The 21,437-nt window shown below is 53.8% G+C and overlaps 2 protein-coding genes across 13 annotated transcripts in view; both read left to right on the forward strand.

The window, feature by feature from the left end:
• The window catches only part of ABCA3 (ATP binding cassette subfamily A member 3), a 52,600-nt gene extending 49,035 nt beyond the window's left edge, over positions 1 to 3,565 (forward strand). For all 5 annotated transcript variants that reach the window (XM_023616551.2, XM_070232423.1, XM_023616552.2 and 2 more), the window contains 5 exons: positions 599 to 786; positions 1,281 to 1,451; positions 1,731 to 1,921; positions 2,077 to 2,150; positions 2,635 to 3,565. In XM_023616551.2, the coding sequence (XP_023472319.2) occupies positions 599 to 786; positions 1,281 to 1,451; positions 1,731 to 1,921; positions 2,077 to 2,150; positions 2,635 to 2,766 (756 nt within the window). In that variant the 3' untranslated portion in view covers positions 2,767 to 3,565. The remainder of the gene's footprint in view (positions 1 to 598; positions 787 to 1,280; positions 1,452 to 1,730; positions 1,922 to 2,076; positions 2,151 to 2,634) is intronic.
• A 7,626-nt stretch (positions 3,566 to 11,191) lies between these two features.
• Positions 11,192 to 21,354, forward strand: RNPS1 (RNA binding protein with serine rich domain 1). 8 transcript variants are annotated; one of them, XM_070232428.1, is made up of 9 exons: positions 11,440 to 11,518; positions 12,340 to 12,390; positions 14,525 to 14,712; positions 14,953 to 15,108; positions 16,317 to 16,508; positions 16,811 to 16,913; positions 17,228 to 17,381; positions 19,631 to 19,772; positions 20,457 to 21,354. In XM_070232428.1, exons 3-9 carry the CDS (start codon positions 14,642 to 14,644, stop codon positions 20,554 to 20,556), a joined length of 918 nt encoding a protein of 305 aa, XP_070088529.1. In that variant the 5' UTR covers positions 11,440 to 11,518; positions 12,340 to 12,390; positions 14,525 to 14,641; the 3' UTR covers positions 20,557 to 21,354. The 8 variants fall into 8 exon arrangements, with proteins under 8 accessions (XP_023472335.1, XP_023472337.1, XP_070088529.1 ...); XM_070232431.1 differs by having other exon boundaries at positions 11,461 to 11,518; positions 12,340 to 12,365; XM_070232430.1 differs by lacking the exon at positions 11,440 to 11,518 and adding an exon at positions 11,695 to 11,908.
• The last annotated feature ends 83 nt before the right edge of the window (positions 21,355 to 21,437 follow it).

Below are 21,437 nucleotides of genomic sequence, written 5' to 3' on the forward strand. Positions count from 1 at the left end.
AAACTGATTAAGCAAATTCTGGAAGCCTAAGAACCCCAAGGAGGGCAAAGAGAAAGAAACCCTATCTCTAGAATCCACAGAACCCAGGCTCCCCTGTCCCCTTCCAGTGGCTGAAGGTAGTCAGGGAGATGGCTGTGCAGCGTCCTGGCTCTGTTGAATGAACAGGACCACCTCAGAGACCAGCTGCCACGCTGTCTGACCAGGCAATGCCCCACTGCAACAGTGTTGCCAGCGAACATCTCTTTGACTAGAGGGAGAAGAAAGAAAAGACCTAGCGCACAGTAGGTGCTTGTTACACACCTGATGCGTAAATGAGGGGCGGTTCATCAGCAGACATTCACATGGTGATGATGACTTTGTATAATCAGTACGTTCTTGCACCAACCCTCCCTCATGCTGTCCATAGTGGACTAGTCTCTGGCATCTCTGACTCCTCAGTGTGGGCGGCATGGGAGCCCATGGACTCCCTGAGCTAGCCAAGCCCCTCCTGTGTCCAGCTTGTGCACCAGCTGATGGACCACCCTGGACAGATCCACTGTGAGAAACCTGGAGAAGCTTCCTCTGATCTTCTGCCTTCCGGGCTGTGTTCCAACTCCAGGTGCGGCAGCGGATCGGCTACTGCCCCCAGTTTGATGCTCTGCTGGACCACATGACGGGCCGGGAGACGCTGGTCATGTACGCCCGGCTCCGGGGCATCCCCGAGCGCCACATCGGTGCCTGCGTAGAGAACACGCTTCGGGGCCTGCTCCTGGAGCCGCATGCCAACAAGCTGGTCAGGACATACAGGTGCACCTGTGCCCCATCTCCCCCAGCCCCCGACCTGGTAATGCAGTGACCCCAGGAGTCTTCCAAGTGTGGAGTCGGGGTCTCTCTTACCATAGAGCTGGGGGCAGCCACATAGGTCAGGGCCGGGCTCCCACACATTGTTCTAGGATTGACCAGGGATTTGGTAGTATGACCCAGGCAGCACTAGGTAAGAGGGCTGCCCTGCCGGTTCCCACCACCTGGAGACAAGGCCAGCCAGCGGTGATATCAGGACCCTGTAAGGCCCCCGTAGGTGCAGACATGGTGTTACTGCTCTAGTTGGGGGCATGGACCAATGCCCTGGGCATGGCTTTCTCTGGGGCCTCCAACTCTGTGAGGTGGGCTTTGCAGGCATACTCACCTCATCCCTCCTCACCTGGGGCACTTTGTGACCATTGGCCCCGTCCTCTGCTGGGACCCGGGGAGCCCATGCTAATTAGCAGCCTTGCCTCTCCCCACGGCCCCTCGGCCCCCAGCGGTGGCAACAAGCGGAAGCTGAGCACTGGCATTGCCCTGCTTGGAGAGCCTGCAGTCATCTTCCTGGACGAGCCATCCACTGGCATGGACCCTGTGGCCCGGCGCCTGCTCTGGGACACCGTGGCAAGGGCCCGAGAGTCTGGCAAGGCTATTGTCATCACCTCCCATAGGTAGAGCCGGCATCTCTGTGGGTCTGTGGAAGAGCTGGGATAAGGCTGTGGGAGGGGTGGGCCAGGAGGGGCTACTTGGACAGAAGACCTGTCAGCAGCTGGTGCAGAGTCTGTGAGGAGAGTCCCCAGGCTCTGCCATGTGGGCTACACTCTGAGCTCGGGAGTCGGGAAGAGCCTGATTTGGGCATCAACACCCTCCCATCTGCACGGGGCTTTGCCATGGAAGGCAGGCATCAGCATCCCCCAGCCCTGTGTCAGGCCAGCACCCTCTCTCCCCAGCATGGAGGAATGTGAGGCCTTGTGCACCCGGCTGGCCATCATGGCACAGGGTCAGTTCAAGTGCCTGGGCAGCCCGCAGCATCTCAAGAGCAAGTTTGGCAGCGGCTACTCCCTGCAGGCCAAGGTCCGGAGTGACGGGCAGCAGAAGGTCCTAGAGGAGTTCAAGGCATTTGTGGACCTGACCTTCCCAGGTATGTGATGCTGAGCAGAGGGCGTCTGTGTCTCACCCCTGCAAGTCCCACATCCCTGATCCCTGGGATGAGGGCCGAGATTCCGTAGACCCAGGCCACCCTCTCCTGGCCCTCTGGCTAGGCCTTCACAGGGACACAGTCTCTCCTTTATGCAGGCAGCATCCTGGAAGATGAACACCGAGGGATGGTCCATTATCACCTGCCTGGCAATGACCTTAGCTGGGCGAAGGTGAGCACGAGCCCCACTGGGCCTCAGCTAGAGCTAGGGAAGGTCCCTTCAGTGGTCATGCCTTTTTTGGTAATTCTAGGTTCTTTCCAAGGAAGAATCACTTGCAGTTTCTGCTCTAACACTCACCCTAATACCTGCTGGGTTTGGAGTTTTACACCCAAAATATTTGAGTTGGGAAAAACTTGGTGCAAAAAAAGAAACAGGCCTAGAGAGGGAACACAGGTTGCCAGGGTCATACTCTGACCTGGGAAGAGTCAGGAGGAAACCCGGTTCCTGTGCCTGCTGGCCCTGCACAGCCCACCTCCTCCCTCTGGGAGTGTGGCTCACCCCTTGGGGCTGACTTCCTGAAGGTGCTTCACGGACCAGGCAGGGGCAGGAGTAGGATCTTTCAGGGCTTTACCACCCCTTACGGCCAAAAGACTCCCAGACTAGCCAAGGAACCAGGCCCTGGGCTTGTTAACAGCGGCTTTTCTGCTTCCCAAAGGTGTTTGGTATTCTGGAAAAGGCCAAGGAGAAGTACGGAGTGGACGACTACTCCGTGAGCCAGATCTCACTGGAGCAGGTCTTCCTGAGCTTTGCCCACTTGCAGCCGCCCACCGAGGACGAGGGGCCGTGAGGAGTCGGCACGGGTGGGGTGAGCGGTCACACAGGTGGGCGTCCTCTCCCTCTGAGTTCATCTTAATCTGCACCCTTATTTCTAATCACTGTTTTCTATGACGGATATGAGAATCAAGGCACAGTACGGACCAGGCATGTCAGTACTCTCATGCCAGGAATCAGCATGCCACCATCCACGTCTACAGCAGTCACCGCAGCCCGCTCTCCAGAACTCGAGATCCCAACCAAGAGCAGGTCGGGCAGTCCGTGCAGGCAAGCCTCAGGGTCTTTGGGCAGAGAGCCATGTAGGTAAAGGCCACAGCTGACCCCAGGATTGAATTTCCCCAAGTGCTTGCAAGGAGAGCACCCAGTGACATCTCCACGTTCGCACTTGGCACAGAGGTTCCCTGGGGGTGACACAGGAAGCCAGCGGGACAGTCGGCATCTGGGCTCACCAGGCTGCCCAGAATGGACAGAAGGTCGCCTGTCACCATCCATGAGGGAGATCCTGGCCATGATTTGGCGCTGAGGTCTTGGCTTTCTGTGCAGTTGGGGGCATCCTGGGAGTCCCTGCTTCTCAGTGTGGACACTACACCAGGCAGAGCCAAGCCTGTGCCCAGTATCATCCCACCAGCATCTTCCAGAGTCAGCTGGAGAGGGGAGGGATGGCAGTCCTTCGTTCCCAACACTGGCCTGCTGTGGAGTCACAGGCCGGGAGGCCAGTCAGGGATCACTGTCGGGCTGAGTGGCCATCTGTGGAGGATGCACCCAACAGGTGGTGACTTTGTCCAGAAAATAAAGGCTGGGAGGAAATGTGACCCGGGTCTGTGAGTCACACACAAGATGGGGGTCACAGAACCACTCACTCACCCACAGTCCTAACACAAGCCTCCTGTTCAAGTTTCAGACGCAAAAGCCTGAGCTCGTTGTTCCCACTCTCCAGTAAACTTACAGAACTCGCTGCTGTGGTACAAAGGAACAAACCCAAACTGCAAGGGGCAAAGCAGGTTAGAGAAACAACCAACTGACAGATCCTTCATCTGCAGTGAGGGGGGGTGTAGGGCTGGTGTAGGAGGGTGCAGACCTGGCAGGGCAGGAGGCCTTTGGCTCCAGGGCCACTCATGGGCTTTAAGCCATTTTCCAGAAGATGCTCCTTCAACGTCAGCTCACTTTTCATTTATGCACTTATTTTTTACAGCTTTCTAAATTTTTGTGATTCGAATCTCTGTGTCTTTTACATTCCTTTAGAATTCATAGTTTTAGAAAAGACTTGTTTTCATCACTTTGGTTCATTTGGGAGTTTCAAATTTGCATTTTTATCAGTATCAAAGTTTATGAATGCTGCAAATAGTTTCAGCAACTCCTTTAGTCCCTTTGAAGTTCTTGAAACTACCATCATTTAGTTCCATGTTATAAAAAATGAATGTAGGGGTGCCTTTGGTCCTAAACCTTGCCCAAGAGGTCAGTCTGAGCGGCCAACCTGCTGCCTGGTGGTTGCCGGTTTGCTGCACCTGGGCTGGATCTGCCATGTCGTGGGAGGAGGGTAGAGGCCATCACGGCCTGGCCATGTGTCCATGCCTGACAGCCCTCCTGCAGGGCAGCCTGGGCTTGTTTTTAAGCCCACATGTTAAAGATTGAGAAAGTTCTCATTTTCCTCCTTTGATGCCAGAAAAAAGGTCATGAGGAAAGGCATTCAGGACTGAAGGAACAGCATGTGTGAGGCACACCCACGCCAAACCAGACTGCGTCAGTGCAGGGAGAGGTGGGTTCACTGGTGGGTGACGAGGTGGAGAGATGAGTGCAGAGGAGACTGGCAGGACTAAAGTAGGAACTGTCATGGTCAGAGAGCCTTCTTAGGTGGACGACATGGCAGCTGTGGAGGAGGATATGGGCACAGGCGAGGCTGCAACAGTGGGGACAAGGGGCAGGCACACAGCACAGTCAGGGAGAGCCCAGAGGACTTGGGGTGTCCATGGGTGGGGTGCATGGCTGCACCCAAGCACAGAGCTTGGGCAACTGCAGGAATGACAGAGGGACCCTAGGAGCAGCAGAAGGGGCACAACTGTTAGGGTCCACCTGGCATCCCTGGGTCATCTGGAGGCTGCTGGAAAGCTGATGCTGGAGCTGAGAGTCCTTGAGGAGCCTGGAGTGAGGCCTCAGACACCACCTCCCACCGCCGGCCTTGGCTAGTTTGGTTTGTGCTGTGACAGCTCTAAGCCTGGGGGGTGGGAGGGGTGCGGAGCTGAACTCCCCATCAGGAGAGCCAGCCTGCTTCATGCCCCTGACTTCCTATTCCACTCTCCTCTAGACCTTCAGGCTCAGATGGTCCCTAGGGATGCTGGTCCCAAACAGCTGCTGCATCTGCCAGGCGCAGCCCTCCCCAGGACTCAACTCCTGCCCTGCCCCCAACAGCAGTTAGGAGACCCTACACAGCCTGGTCCAGGGCTCCCAAGGGGCAGACACCCACATCCGGGCTAAGAGCAAGGCCGTGGAAAAGTCCTGCCTGGGCCAACGGTGTGGCTCAACTGAAACCCAGATGGTGGACACAGGGACTGCCCTTCAGCCTGACAGCTGCACCCAGAACTTAGAGAGGGCCCTGACAAGGGAGGAGGGCAGCCACATGGGGAGGGAAGGGAGACCCTGCTAGGGGGAGGGCTGAGGTGAAGCCCCCCCCACTGCCTGCACGGTGGGGAAGGGTTCCCAGGCAGCAGGTCACAGGCTAAGGGAACCCCAGCCCCAGGCCATAGGAACAGCTGCTATGGAATAAAGACTCTCCAATAGGCTTGCTGCGCACATCAGAAAAGCCCAAATGACAGTCTTTCAAAAAAGAAAGGTGTTTATTTCTCTGCCAAGTAATAAGGCCAGAGAAGGCAGTCCGGGCATTCTGTCACCATCAAGGTCTCAGGGAACCAGACTCCATCTGCCTGCTCCATCCAGGTGCAGGCTACCCTCCTTAAGGTCACCTCTCAGGGTCCATGGTGCCACTGAGGCTTCCAGATGGAATCCGTGGGAAGCAGGGGGTGCAGCAGGAGAGCACAGCTCCCAGGTGTCATACACTTCTGTGTCCATTTTGTTGCCCAGAACACAGGCACACAGCAGCACCAGGTGCAAGGAGCTGGGACATGCAGTCCCTTATCTAGCTGGGCACGCCAGATAAAACCCAGATACCAGGACACAACCGCAGTCTCTGCCACGACTGTAGCAGGCAGGCTGGCATCCTCGAGGAGGTGGTCCCCCATGCATGCGTTAGTCATCCACCTGAGCCAATGAGACCTGCCCACCCACTCAGGAAGCCCTGAGGGTCCCTGCTGACCAGCAGAAGTGGTCATACCCTAGGCCCACCCACTCCTCTCTCCCCAACAGAGTGCCCTGACCCATTGGTTGCAGGGACTCAGAAAAGCAAAACAAACTGGATAGTTTCTTGCTTGACAAACTCCAGTCCCAGATCTTTCCCAGGACTCCAGGGGAAGCCAAGGTCACCTGAGTCCCGGGGACCCTGACCCAGTCTCACAAAGCAGCAGACAAGACCAAGGCAGGGAGACCAGCAAGATGGAGGTGTAAGCCAAGGCCAGCACTTGGAGGGGAGGCTGGAAGGCAGATCCAAGGGCAGCCACAAGCTGTCTGGGGATGACTACATACCCCAGGCGGAGGAGATGGCCAGGCCTTCCTGGCCTGAACTCAATCAATTTCTTGAATACCTGATGTCCCAAGACCCCAGGCCAGTCAGACCTGAGACCTGCAGGGCCAGAGTCTGGGGATGAGTGGGAGAGGGTTCCGAAAGGCTAGCCCAGGGCTAGGCTGCCAGCCAGAGCAGCTGATTCCTGCTGTCCCATCTGAGTGACACCTCATGCCAGCTGCTGTTCAGCTCACCTCTGGGGACCAGCACAGCACTCATGGTATAAGCTGGCCGGGCCCTCTGGGACCCTCATTCCCACACAGTCTCATCAGTGTGAAGGTGACTGCCGTCAGTGGCACTAAGGGCCAGAGTAAGAGGGACGTTCCTGGGTAGACAGCCCAGGCCCCACCTGGCCCAGAGGGGCTAAACTCCACCCACTCCTGCATGGAGGAGATGGCTCATAGGGGCTCCAAGAGGTACCCCCAATACCAAAGTCGGGGTTAGCCACTCACCCCACCCTACAGCTGAGGCCAGCAGGCTGAGTGTGCGATATCCCACCCTCCAGACATAAGGCCCCATTCCCTGAACCCTGGCTCAGGTCCAACCCCAAACCCTGGAATGTTCAAGATCCCGCAGCCCCTCTCCCTTCCCTAAGAGAGGGCAGGGCACCCTGGGGGCCCTGCATGAGGGGGCTCAGGGCGGGTGGGCCTGGAGGCTGCCTGAGAATGGGCAACAAGGCAGAGGTCCGAGTCCCCACCGGCCCCCCAGGAGAGGCAGCCAGGAAGCAGGACAGCCCTGGGCCCTGGAGTCCGATCTCCACTTGATGGGCCCATGTGGCCTGGGCAGGCAGGAGGAGGTGCTGAAGCTATGGGGTCGGGCCCAGGGAGCGGGGGCCCTGCCTTCCTTCCTCAACACACGGGGCTGCCCAGGCCCCACTCCTGGGGCCCGGCCCACACCCCACAGATGCCCGCCTCAGACGCCTCCAAAGTCAGAGAAGCTCCAAGTCAACTGGCTGTGGATGGCACAAGGGGGGACCAGGGGGCCGGGCTGGAGGCCAGGATGGCTCGGCCCCAGTGAGAGCCCCAGCAACACCGCAGCCTGCTCTGTATGCGGCTCTGGCTGGGCCCCACCCTGTACCCTATGACAGCCTCAGGGTGGGTAGCTCAGGTGTCACTATTCTTGACTTCCTTGGAGCAGAAATGGACACAGGGCTTTGGGCATGTGATAACCAGCACACGTTCCCAAGCCCACAGCACAGGCTCCCAAGCACACAGCTCAGCAGCCCCCCAGCCTTGCAGCCCCTCCAGAGAGCAGCCTGCACTTCCTAGCAGAGTCCAGAGGTGCCTGCTGGGGGGACCTCAGGACCTGAATCCCCCACACCTTAGAGACATGAACCTGGAGCCGGGGAGGCCTCACAACTCCAGACCCTCACTGGCTGGCTGGACCTTTCAGACCCAGCCTGGCCACCCAGGAGGACCGACCAGGACCTCCTCCTGGGCTCCTTCTTCCTAGGTTTCTTCAGGGGCTGCAGGCACCCACCCCCAGACAGGAGCCAGGCCTTGGGGACCTGACTCTTCCTCTAATGCCTCCCCTAAGGTCACCAAGACATCACAACCTCCCTGACCCCACCGAAACCCCTCTCTTCCACCTGGCTGGGCCACACCTGTCCTTGGCACAGAGATTGTCAGCAATGAGTAGAAGTGCTTCCTTGACATGGTTTACAAGGAGACACAATGCCTGCTCCAGGCTCCTGGGTGGCCCACTGTGACTTCCAGTATATCTCAGGCTATCCCTGACCCTCTCAGAGCCTGGGTCACCAGCCTCCAAGGGCAGACATCACAGAGGCCATCAGGCCCATAGAGGAAGGCAGAGGGAACATTCTGCCTTGACATGGGTACTCTCAAATGAGAGCAACCCCACATCGCCGACAGGTGGCCCTCAGCCCTGGGAGGACAGGGAGGAGGGCTCAGATACTGGTCAGAGCCTGCAGGATGCCTATGGCATAGAGCTCCAGGCCTGGGGCCCGTTACCAGATGCCCTGTTCACAGGAGCCCTGTCCCACCCCCTCCACCAAACCCAGGCCAGATACCTCCTGAAGTCCCCAAGGCCTCAGCCCCCTGGCCCTCAGCCCCCACGGGCTCAGAGGGTTGGCACTAGGGGCTGAGAGGGCAGAAAGCCAGGAATTCTGGAAGGCTGGGGGAAGCCTCCAGAGTTTTATTTTCTCATGTTTCTTCCAAACATTCTGCTGATCCTCAAAATGGCAAAAGCCAAGATGCTCAAATTTTAAAGCCCAACAGCTGATAACAAAAATCAGTAATATTTAGGGGCTGGCCCCATGGCCGAGTGGTTAAGTTCATGCCCTTTGCTTCGATGGCCTAGGCTTTCGCCAGTTCGGATCGTGGGCACAGACCTAGTACTGCTCATCAAGCCATGCTGAGGTGGCATCCCACATGCCACAACTAGAAGGACCCACAGCTAAAATATACAACTATGTACTGGGGGCTTTTGGGAAGAAAAAGGAAAAATAAAAAATAAAATATTTTTTAAAAAATCAGTAATTTAGAAACAAATTTTAGTAAATTCATGTGTCTGAATAAATCATGCTTTTAGATTTAACATAAAATGTGTTAACATTTATATGCATGCCAAATTGTATTACTTTAGAGCATTTAAAAAAAAAGCAGAGGGGTCTGTCAGCTAAGCTGGTGGTGTCCAAATTCTCCTTTCACCACAGTGGGGTCACTGGCCTGCCCCCCCCACCTAGGGTGTCAGTGTCACTTTTGGTTTGGGCACTTCAGGCAATACTGATGGTTGGTCCAGGATGTGTGGGGCTCCCATGTGCTGCCAAGGCCTCCTCACAGACCTCCATGTGCTGCGTACCCGGACCACCAAGGCCACCAGTCCCCCATGCCGACCCTCTGGGCCCCTTCACTGCTGCAGGGCCAGGGGCCCCCTTCTCTTCCACTTACCCTCCATGCCTGGGCATGGCAGATATGATAGTGTCACAGAGAATTTAACTTGCTCTAAAAAGCCCCCCACCCTCCCACCTCCAGTCAAATGTAAATCGAAAGGAAGGACCCAGACCCAGAATGACTGCCTGCCAACCCCACCCCCAGGAACATGTTGGTGCTTCAGTGGAGGGACTCAGGAGGCAGGCTGCTCCTCCTGGGCTGTCTTTTTCCCAGCTCCTCAGACACCCCTCAGCCCAGGGTGAGGTGTTAGGGGCACACTTGACTCCCCTGGACCAGGCCAGAGGGACTGGATGAGGGAAAGGAGTCACCACCCACTGGCTGGGAACACCACGTGAAGAGAGAGCAATGACTTGCAGACTGTATCCACAGCACCATCCATCCATCCCAAGTCACTAAGCCTGTCCTCCCCCGACATCTAATTCATCTCCAAACACACTGGTTCCTTCCTCCAAAATAGCAGCACCGTGGATCTGTTCCCTTCTCTTCCTTGCTGCACCTACCTGTTCAGACAACGTCTGGGGCCAAATGCACCTTCCCTCTGAGACAAGAACCAGCCTAATGAGACAGGGACATCTGCAAGGCCCCTGACCTAACAAGATAAGACCCCTAACCAATTGGTAAGCTAGGAGGATCAGATAGAGGCCATCAAGATCCACATTCTGCAACCTCTGGACTTTCCTGGGCTCACGCATGCACCCTAGCACCCAAGAGTCCACTGAGGGTGACCTTAGCCCCATTAGCATAGTAAAATTCACACCCAGGGGTGGAGAGCTAGCATGCTAATGATACATGCATCGCATGCAGTGGCATGCTACTGACAGTGCAGGCGCAAGCACAACCCCACCTCTACATGCCATGACAAGGCATTCCTCCCCAACCTTTGCCTAATAAAAAGCCTCACAATCTCGTTCCCTAACCAGCCAGTCACCTGCCCCTTTCTGCACTGGCTCCCTCGTGCCTCTCCTGTGCACAAGCTAATAAACTTTCATTTTGCTACTCTCGTTTGTTGTCTCTCTTGATTTCTATCCTGGGGGACAATAAGAACCCAGTGTGCCTTAACAGCTCCTCTCACTAATAGTCATGGAGCAGCGACTGCCTGCCAGGCACAGGTGGGGACGCGGGAGGCACAGCGGTGAACAAACCCGGCAAGCTTTGGGCCTCTCAGCGCCGGGTTTTACTCCAATGGCCTTCTGCCCGGGCCCGGCACCCTCACCCCTCCTTCTGCCTTTGCCAGAGGCTCTGACAGTGCCTCCTTGCCTGCACCGTCTACCGGCCGGGGGATGAAGCTGACGCCGTATCTTGCGCATCCTCCATGTCCTCCCACTGCTGAACTCCACCTTCCTCGCCCTGGCCTGCGAGCCACCGCACTGGCTGCACTGGCTTCCCTTTGCTTCTTCCAACGAGCCTCCACGCCTTTGCACCTGCTGTTTCCTCTGCTGGGCTCGCCCTTCAACTCGGAGCTCAGATACAGTGTCACCTCCTCGGAGATGCCTCCCCTTCTGCACCTTGTCTTCTACCCCGACTTTTGTTCCCCGCTTTCTGGCCGCAGTGCCGCCTGTATTGTCGACCTGGCCAAGCTCCGCCGGAGCAGAAGCCGCATCCATACGGTCACCCCGCACACCAAGCTTGGTTAAACCGCACGAACCCATCCCCGCGCTGGCCCTGCCCGCAGAGCCGCCTCCGCCTGGCGGGCCCCCACGGCAGGCCGCCAAAGGCCGCAGCGCCCGCGCGACCCTCCTCTGCCACCGCCCTGCCGCCCTGGGCGCGAAGCAGCCGAGTCAGGAACTTCCCGACCCGGCTGCAGCCAGGCCAGCGACGAGGCCAGAACGCCCGCGCACGGAGAGGGGCGGGGCCGCGTTAACCCTCTCCACGCCTGCCGAGAGCCGCCCACGCGGCGCGCCCCTCCCGGCCCGAGCGAGCCCCACGAGTTTGCCGACCCCCTAAGGCGCGCGGCCAGCCCGGGGCAGCCCTAGACCTCCCTGCCAGAGTACACGCCCTCGACACCGCTCGCCACAAACCGCCTTGGCCCTTTAACACTCTCCTCGCTCGCGCCCATTGGCTGAGGCGCTACGTCATCGCTGCGCGCCGCCAGCGGCGCCTTCCCGCTCCCTAACCCTGACGACAGAGCGGCGCCGGCCTCAGCGGCTGAGGAAAGCGGGAGGAGTTCGCGGCGGCGGGAAGATGTAAGTTGGGAGAATCCGACCCCATCCGAGCTACGGGGGCCGCCTGCCAGGCTTGGCGGGACGCACCGTGAAGCTGACCCGCTCCCTGACTCGGCGGTGGGGGCGGCGCCCCGGCGGCGCGGCGCGGGGTCTGAGAAGAAAGAGTGTGGCCCGGGGCGGGAGGAGTGGGAGGCGCCGAGGCCGCGGCCCGGAAGTGGTCGGGGCGGCGGCGGGCGGAAGGGCGCCCTCGCTTCGTCCGCTCTGCGGCGGGCCCAGTAAGGCCCGCGGGACTCGGAGCAGCGGCGCTCGGCTTCCGCCCTCGGGGTTCTCTCACCGGGCTGGAGACCCAGGCCCGCAACGCCAGGCCCCGCCCTGGAAGCGCCCGCGGCCCGGCGCCTGGACGGGGGAGTTGTGAGTGAACGCGGACCGGGGTGCGAGGTCGCGTGCGGGGCCCGTGCCGGTGGGTGCGGAGTTGCTTTGTGGGATGGCTGCCGTGGAAGACCGGCTGATCCTCCTTTCGGGCCATTAATTCACACGCTCACTCCCCGAACGTTTGCCGGGCCCCTGAGTGCCGTTCTCGGTGCTAGTCGTCAGGGACACGGCCCCTAATGTCGCGGAGCTCAGTGTGACGGGCTGCCCCAGAAGGGAGGAGGCGGCAAGGTTCAAATCAGTGGAGGAGAGACGTGGCTTGTTCTCTCTCTGTTATTTCGCATGAACTGTGCCTAGAGTGTACTTTTACGTGGGGAAGGTGCTGTGAAGATGTGGGCTGCAACGCCATCTGCTCGAGATTTAACTCTTTGTTCTCTCCTCTCTCTGGCTGTTGGACGCGCACCTTTCCGGAGGATGGGGGAGGTAACCAATAACCAAGGTCCGGTGCTGTTACGTGAACTTGTGTGAGCAGAGAGCCTCAACCTTTGCTTTCTAGCCCTCGGCCCCACCCGGCAAAGTGTTCGCTTGCTTCGTGGTTCTTAATTTGTAGAGTGTTTAAGAATAACCGGGGGTGCTTGTTTTCACAAAGTACATTCAGGCAGATCATTACGACTGGGGTGGGGGGCCCAGGAGTCTGCACTGTAGGTCAGCACTGTTCAATGAGGTAGCCATAGGCCCCCTGTGGCTACTGAGCCCTGGAAATACACCTAGCCCAGAGAGAGGTTTAGAAGACTTGGTATGGGGGGGCGGGGGGGGTAAATATTTTGTAAATAAGTTTTTGTACTGATTATATTTTGAAAAGGTATTTGGGGTATAGTGTGGCAAATAAATACATTACTAAAAGTTCATTTGATCTGTTGACTTCTACTTTTTGTAATGTGACTACTAGAAAACTTTAGGATGTCCTCTATTCCTATTGGACAGTGGTGCTCTTGGTGCTCCTAATAAGGGCGGTCCAGGGACTCCAGATGAGCATTCAAAGATCATGTGTGACTTTGGAGGCAAGAGTTTCTGTGGGGAAAGAGTCTCCAAACATGGAAAAACATCCTTTTATTCCAATGTTAGCTGATATTTATTGAGCCTTAACTATGTGCCAGATCTCTTTCGTGGGTTAATTTGGTTAATGTCCTCGATAATTATAAAGTGTAGGAGCTGTAATTGTCACCATAATGCTGCTGGTGAGAAATTGAGGCTCAGAAAGATTAAGATTGAAATTATCCAAGGTCACACAGTGAAGCCTTGAATCAAACCCAGGCATGCTGACTCCAGACTCCTAACCACTGGCTTGTACTCACTGATTGTCCAACGACGCTAAATTTTATCAGGTGTTGCCTGGTCGGTGTCTGTAGTACCTTATTATTTTAAGGTAAACATCTTAAAAGATTTTACAGCCCTGCAAAAGAGCAGCAAAAATGCTGTTCTTCTTTCATCCAGTCTCATGTGATTGTCCAAAGCTGGGTGCTTTTTGTTGAGTCAGAACGTTCATTCAGCATTTTGGGCATGCCTACCAACATGGAAACAAGATCCCCATTGGCATGCTGTGTCCAGGTTGCTTACGGGCTATGGAGAAGGTGAGGCAGAAGTCTTTGAGGCTAATATCCTGAGGTCTTTGCTTACAACTCAGGCAATTTGTACAGGATCTCATGGGAAATACTGAAGGCAGGCTGTGCCCAGGAAACACGGGGCATGTAGCGAGTAGTTGGTTCTTGTATTTACTAATGACCATTTATTGTGCACTTGCTGCGGTCCAGGCACTTTACTAAACCCTGACGTGCACTGTCTCATCCAATTCCAGTACCTACTTTTTCCTCCAACATTTTATTTTTGAAAAAGTGTAAACATGCAGAAAAGTTGAAAGAATTGTACAGTGAATACCCACATAACCACCACCTGGATTCTACAAGGCATATTTCTGCCATATTTGCTTTATTATATATCTAGCCTCCCATCAATCTTATTTTCATTTCAAAGTAAATTGCAGACTTTGGTATACTTCCCCCATTACACATCCATGTACATATTATTAAAGTTGAATATTTGCAATGACTATTTTTTAACACCTTATTTTGCTGCTTTTCAAAAGTTCATATACTATATCTTACCTGTCTGCTTTGGATATTAAGTGTTTTAATGCTGGTACCAGTTACTTTTGAAATGGTTTTTGCTTCTAGTCATATCGTATATCCAAAGTATCCTACAAGGAAATTCCAGCAATGAAACAAGAGGTCTGATCCTTTCAGTGGTCCTGTCGGGGAGCCACACACAAATTTTTCTCTGTCCTGCATGAGTATGTGCTACAGTATTTCTAAGGGACTAGAGTGCTTATCGTCAAACTTAGGAGTGAAAGACGGGTATTGTATCACATGTAAAATACCAGTGATGGGTACCACCACCATGTCCTTCAGAAAAATACAAGATGAGTTCTACCTGTGTGTCCTGTGCGGGGCGGGGGGGGCTCCCTAATGTTCCTGGCTTTGTGGACACTTGCTGCTTAGTGTACTCCTTGCCACCTTCTCATGTGCTCAGCGTTTGACTGCAAAGTAGATTTGTTGCCTTGCCAATTCATTCACTCTGTAAATCCTTTTATCTTGTTATTAGGCTGCACTTTGGCGTAAATTGCAATCGATTAGGGATCGTTTCTCAGACTCGAGTTAGAAGTGAGAGTTCAGATAAGTGAGGCCGCCATTGCTGCTTTGAACACCTCAGAAGGGGAGAATGGATTTATCAGGAGTGAAAAAGAAGAGCTTGCTAGGAGTCAAAGAAAATAATAAAAAGTCCAGCACTAGGTAATCCTTCTGTCAGATTTTTCTAGTGCTACTTTGGGGGTGCTCATTCCAAAGACCCTCAGAAAGGGGAAGATTGGAAATGTCTTGCATTCTACAGTGAAAGGGTCCTAAGCCACAGATCATTTTGCTCTGTGATCACCTGGGATCCCTATAGCCCTTTGGATCCCCTCTTGGGTTGTCCTGTTGTTTCAGGGTTCAGTCAAAGGGGCATGCGATCTCATACTCTTCCTCACCATCCAGGGCTCCTTCTCCTACCAAACGCAAAGACCGCTCTGATGAGAAGTCCAAGGATCGCTCCAAAGATAAAGGGGCCACCAAGGAGTCAAGCGAGAAGGATCGTGGCAGGGATAAAACTCGAAAGAGGCGCAGCGCTTCCAGTGGTAGCAGCAGCACCAGGTGGGGCTGGTAGGGTAGAGGTTGAGAGGGCCTCGCGTCCACAGCCACACCCCGCTGCCTTCCCAAAGAGCCCGCGGACTGCTCTGTCTTAATTTTTTTTTTTCCCCCTTAAGATTTTAGGGTCGGCTCCATGGCTGAGTGGTTAAGTTCGCGCGCTCCACTTCGGCGGTCCAGGGTTCAGATCCTGGGCGCAGACATGGCACCACTCGTCAGGCCATGTTGAGGCGGCGGCCTACATCCCACAACTAGAAGAATATGCAACTAAGATATACAACTGTGTACAGAGGGGGTTTGGGGAGATAAAGCAGAAAAAAAAAAGATTGGCAACAGTTGTTAGCCCAGGTGCCAATCTTTGGGAAAATAAAGGGGGGGGAGATTGGCAACAGTTGTTAGCCCAGGTGCCAGTCTTTAAAAAAAAAATGATTTAATTTTTCCTTTTTCTCCCCAAAGCCCCCTGGTACATAGTTGTATATTTTAGTTGTGGGTCCTTCTAGTTGTGGCATGTGGAACGCCACCTCAGCGTGGCCTGATGAGCAGTGCCATGTTTGCGCCCAGGGTCCGAACCAGTGAAACCCTGGGCCGCTGCAGTGGAGCACATGAACTTAACCACTCAGCCACGGGACCGACCCCTGTCTTAATTATTTATTTATTTAAAAAAACACCCTCTGATTGTTCATAGAGATCCTAATTTATGGCAAACTGGCTTGGGGTTTGCTCTGATTATGTATAAAAGATGGTGTCTGGGTTTTCTTTTCTAGAGATATTAAGGAATGGGACATCTTGGGGTATGTTTTTCTCTCCAGTGCTTCTCAGAATTGTAACTGGATTGCCTTAGCCAAGAGCTTGTTTTTCCTTTGGTTGAAAACCAGCCTGCGTCAGTCAGTAGCCGCCTTCCAAGCTGAGTTGGTTCTAACTTGTCAGGCTCCTCCTTTACCTCCCGGTAGGCAAGGCTTCTGCATAGGTGGAAAGCAGCTCATTCCTCCTTTCCTGTCACTGTGCCATGTGAATGCTGTTTTCTGTCCCCACGTAGGGCTTTGGCTTGGGAGGGACAGGTTGAATGTTTTCCCCACTGGGGAAGGCAGTGAGGCTTGAAAATATGAGGACAGTGGTTTCCTCTTCTTGGGAGCATGTGCAAGCTTGTTCCGTACTGTGAAGAAATGCTGCTCCCACTTGCTCTTGTCCGTGACCCCCTCCATCTCGCCCCTCAGGTCTCGGTCCAGCTCTACCTCCAGCTCGGGCTCCAGCACCAGCACAGGCTCGAGCAGTGGCTCTAGCTCCTCTTCGGCATCAAGCCGCTCAGGAAGTTCCAGCACATCCCGCAGCTCCAGCTCCAGCAGCTCCTCTGGTTCTCCAAGTCCTTCTCGGCGCCGACATGACAACAGGCGGCGCTCCCGCTCCAAGTAAGCTCTCCTCCAGCACTGCTTCTCTGCCCAGCGTGGCTTGTTTCAGAGGGATCTCCCCCAAAACTGGTGCATTATCTGGGAACTTAATGGGGGCTGTAAAGTTAGCACAGTTATTATATAAGTAGCCCAAAGAAGAAGCCTTTCTGTCAAATAGGATTTCTGAGACAGTGATAATGTACGTGAACTGGCAGGAAAAGCTTCCTTATAAAAAGCTGTCACACTAGCAGTTAACATCACTACTAAAAAAATTTTGACTTGGCAGAAATTGATTGTTTCCGGTGTTTTGTTTTTTCAATCAGATCCAAACCACCCAAAAGAGACGAAAAGGAAAGGAAAAGGCGGAGCCCTTCCCCTAAACCCACCAAAGTGCACATCGGGAGACTCACCAGGAATGTGACCAAGGTGGGAATCTCGAATCTATCCAGTAGAAGGGGTAGGGAAGACGGGTGTCTTTTGCAGATTTTTAGAATAGCAAAGTGTGGAAAAGCAGGCCCCTCTGCCAGAAAGTGAACTTTATAGCCTTTTGCAGCACTGACATCATAGTTTGTGATTCAAGTAGGGCACTGATTAATTCCTTTTAATGGAATAGACTATATATTTGTCCAGGAGATTGACGCCAAATGCCGAGATTGTAGTCAGTATGTGGTGAATTCTCTTTGACTCTTAACGTAAGTGATTGCTGAGTGAGCGTTAGAGTGACCCTTCTTTCCCTCTAGGATCACATCATGGAGATATTCTCTACTTACGGGAAGATTAAAATGATTGACATGCCTGTAGAAAGGATGCACCCCCACCTGTCTAAAGGCTATGCATACGTGGAGTTTGAGAATCCAGATGAAGCCGAGAAGGCGCTGAAGCACATGGACGGAGGTGGGTGCCCCTGCCAGCACTCCTCTGTCCCCTGTCCAAGACCAGCTGCCCGCCACACGTAGGGACCTTTAGAACCAATTTCCAACCTGGCTGCACGTCAGAATCTCCCTGGTGCTCTTTCAGGATCCAGTTCTTATTCACTGTGTGTGTGTTCACCAAAAACATGTTTTGTGGAACGTTGTTCTTGGGGAAAAAAGTTGAGGAAATATAAAGATATTAGCATTTTAAGAATTTTTAAATCTATTATAAGCTTAAGGATCAAATGAAGGTTTTTTTAATAAGAAATATATTATGGACATAATGAAGCATTTGGCTTTTATATGGGAATGTTTCCTTTAATCCTCTCTGAGAGTCATTTTCTGTTTTGCTAAGATTTCAGCATTTTTAGGATTGCTTTGTGAATTCACAAATTTTACCCATTTCCCAAAAGTTTGTGACTTAACTATTTATGACATTTATAGCCATTTGTATTGGGCAGAATGGTTCTAACAACATTTGAATATTTGTGAATAGTTTGCGTGGCCAGTTTTCATTTTGTCTTCAAGTCCACATTTTAAGGAGCGTGGTGTTTCTCTCGGCCCCAGCTCGCTGCCTGCTGTAATTCAGGCAGCTGGGACTGGGAGCCAGGACTACCTACCCACAGCACTGTGGGGGCTGCCGCGCCAAGTAGGGAAGAGAATCTAAACACCTCAGAACCTTGGACTCCTTGGAGGCCCTGTTATACACTTGACAAATAGCTTGACAGTTTTTTGGGTAATTGCCCTCAAGCCCTGGTAGAGTTTGGATACTAGGAAATTTTCCTTCATACTTCGGTAACTGTTTGAATCTACTTAAATCCCTCGGAAGTGTTTTAGGAGCTCAGCATAAACTACAGTCCGTCACGTTGCACACATCAGCTCTGAGTCTTGTGAATGACTTCTTCGTTTCAGAGTCTGTTGCTCATGTGTATTTGAGCACTTGCTAAAAATTCAGGAGACTGGGACACATCTAGGGTGTGCGTGATTATAAATATCTCACATTTTCTCAAGTTTCTGGTGGGAACTTCATGTGTGTCCCCATGTTGTGCTGTGCACCATCGAATGAAATGGCTCCACACTGTCTTTAGGACAGTGGAAGAGCTCGGCCTTTCCTAGCAGCTGGCCAGGAGATGGATTTGTCTCATTTGTTGTATAGTCAGTCAGTGCCGTGAATGCCTAATTGGGGCTGGCTTTGGCAGTGGGCCGGGGGCCACCTTCAGCTGTGTTTACTTAAGTTAACCTTTCAGTAGGTTCTGAACACAGGTCCACATGCCTTAGTTATCCCCTCTACCTTTGAAGTTCCCTTGAAGGTAGGAGCTGAGAAGATAAAAGAGCCCTCTATCCTTTGGGGGCACACAAGGGCTGTGCTTGGTCCCCTAAGCAGTCCCTGGACTGAGGTCAGGGTGCATGCTCCCCGGGGGTTCCTGGGTCTGTGCTTCGCTTTCCTTTACTCTTTCCCTGAAACCTTGCAGGTTCCTCCGGCCTCCAGCCCATGCTACCTCCCCTCACTGTTCTCATGTGATTTCATTCCCACAGGTGGATTTTTAGTACTGGCTACGTGCAGTCACCTCTCTGAGGCGCTTTTTCCAAACTCTTAAGACAAACGTGACATCTGAACCTTGTTTCATTTTGTTCCCCACCCTAGAAGTCTCTTCCTCCTCCTGAGCCCCACTTCTCAGGAGATCATAGTTCATCCAGAAACTTGGTACTCCTCAGCCTGCGGCTCCCCACCCAGTCCATCCCCACATTCTGGTGATTCTGCATCCCAGTTACCCCTTGAGTTTTTACATTTCACCCCATCTCTGTCCTGCCAAAGCCCTAGTGGATCTCCCCACTGCTCTTGCCGAGCCCCTTCCAGTTGTTCTAGAGAAGGATGCTCAAGGGCTCATACCACCTTCCAGCTCAGTCTCAGGGCTGGGACACAACCCTACCCCTCGCTTAGTGGTTTCCAGCATGTTCTTTAGGTGTTGGCTTGGGTGGCACTTCCTCTGGGAGGCCATCCTAGTGCATCAAGATAGAGTCCTCCATTAGGTGCCGTGCTCCCTTATAGATTCTTGATGACGCCTCCAATAATAGTAATTATGTGGTTATTTCTGACACAAGCTTAGTTCTTCCCCGTTCCCCTAGACCCCTGTCTGTCTTGCTCTCTGTGGTATGCCCACCATGACACAGGCCCTGGCCGAGGGTAGGTACTTGTTAGATATTTTCTGATTTGATCCTTTTTGTCAACAGGACAAATCGATGGCCAGGAGATCACTGCCACAGCTGTGCTGGCCCCCTGGCCTAGGCCGCCCCCAAGGCGTTTCAGCCCTCCCAGGAGAATGCTGCCACCACCTCCCATGTGGCGCCGATCACCCCCACGGATGAGGAGAAGGTGAGTCGATTTGGGGTCTCATGGAGGACTGATTAGGGGCAGTTTGGGTTTGTTTTATTTACAATACAAAGTGGCAACATGATTTCGGGACCTTATTTGTCCTGCTGATGTATGTTCCTCTCCTAACCCCCACCCCATGCTTCGTGCCTCATGATGGGAGTGGGAACGTGGTGTTGGTACAGGTGGCCTTCGGAGTGCATTGTGTTCTTCCAGCTGGGGAAGGGAAGAGAAGGGCAACTACTGGAGTGAGGGATAGGCAGAAGAGGCACCTGCAGGCTGCACGAGTATTCCCAGGAGACTCCGGGTCCTGTATGACTAGGGGCAGGCCCCTCTCCCCCTCCTAGCTGAGAAAATGGGTCAGGGCAGGGAGGTGGGGTGGCTAATTCACTTGGAGAGGCAGCGTTTGGCTGGCCTCTGCTAGTGGTGTCAAACTGCTCTTTCCATAGCCCTCAGAAAAGGGGAGGGAGCCTGGGGTTGTGCCTTTGGTCTCCAGAACATCTATTTCCTTCTTAAGGGCTCCGTGTCAGCATCTCCAAAGGGCGCTGTCCTGACTTGGAGTCCTGAGACGTGAAGCTTTAAGAATTGTTCCTGAAAGAAGCCAGCTTTTCCCCTGCAGTCCGCGATGCAGAGCTGCATGTGTGGCATTTGCTTCTGTGTCTGATGTGACTTCTCCTCTTCCCACAGGTCACGTTCCCCGCGGCGCAGGTCCCCCGTGCGCCGGCGCTCTCGCTCCCCCGGCCGCCGCCGCCACAGGAGCCGTTCCAGCTCCAACTCCTCCCGATAAGCAGGGCCACCGAAGCTCTGCCCCCTGTAACTTATATCCTCTCTAACACAGTTTTGTCACTTTTCTAGCCGAAGGAGGGTCGGTAGGAAAGAAATCCCTCACTCAGGGGCAGGCTTCAAAGGCAACAATTGAGACATTTCCCCTGAAGGCCAAGTTCCAGCTGCAGAAGTGTTGTTGGTTTGGGGTTGTGCCTATAAAGATGCCCTCCAGTTTTCTGGCTAGAAAGCTCCCACGTTTCCAGTCCCTGAGAGAGTCAGTTCACTGGCAAAGCCAGCAGGGACGAGCAGGGCTCCAGGAGGCAGCGTGGCCCGGGTCTGGGAGTATGTTTTTCCATTCCACAGACGACCTGGAGCTGTCTCGTGGCCTGCGGGATCCTTCAGGAAAGGGTGGTCTTCATGCAGCTGCTGTTCCTGTTAGCCTGGCCCTGCTCCCCTGCTTGAGTCCTCTCTGACCTCCAGGGTCAAACGCCCCATGGTTGTTCCCGTAAATGGTTCTGTTTTTACATGTCCTCATACACACGCACACACCCCCGTCTCCTTTTCTCTGAAATGGTGAACAAGCTGAGAGCCAGCTCTGCAGGGTCATCACAGACCCCTTGTTGTGGCTCTTATTCATGGTAGTCTTGCAGGTTACCTTGGCAAGGTGTACATTGCTTTTTTGGCTTTTATTGTACAGTCGTACTATAAATTTTCTGTTTTGAGTTTTGTAACTTTGTAGCATTTTAGATAATGTTGTGTTTGTACTTCGTTGTGTAAAATGAAAGGACTGTGTCAAATAAACCTAGGATTGGACTGCAAATTGAGTGGTGGGTTTGCTGCCTCCTTCCTGTCCCTTGGGCCTAAAGAAAGCTTCAGTTGTCAGAGGATTAAAACACATGACTG

The sequence above is a fragment of the Equus caballus genome, chromosome 13, assembly GCF_041296265.1.
Source record: "Equus caballus isolate H_3958 breed thoroughbred chromosome 13, TB-T2T, whole genome shotgun sequence".
Taxonomy (NCBI): domain Eukaryota; kingdom Metazoa; phylum Chordata; class Mammalia; order Perissodactyla; family Equidae; genus Equus; species Equus caballus.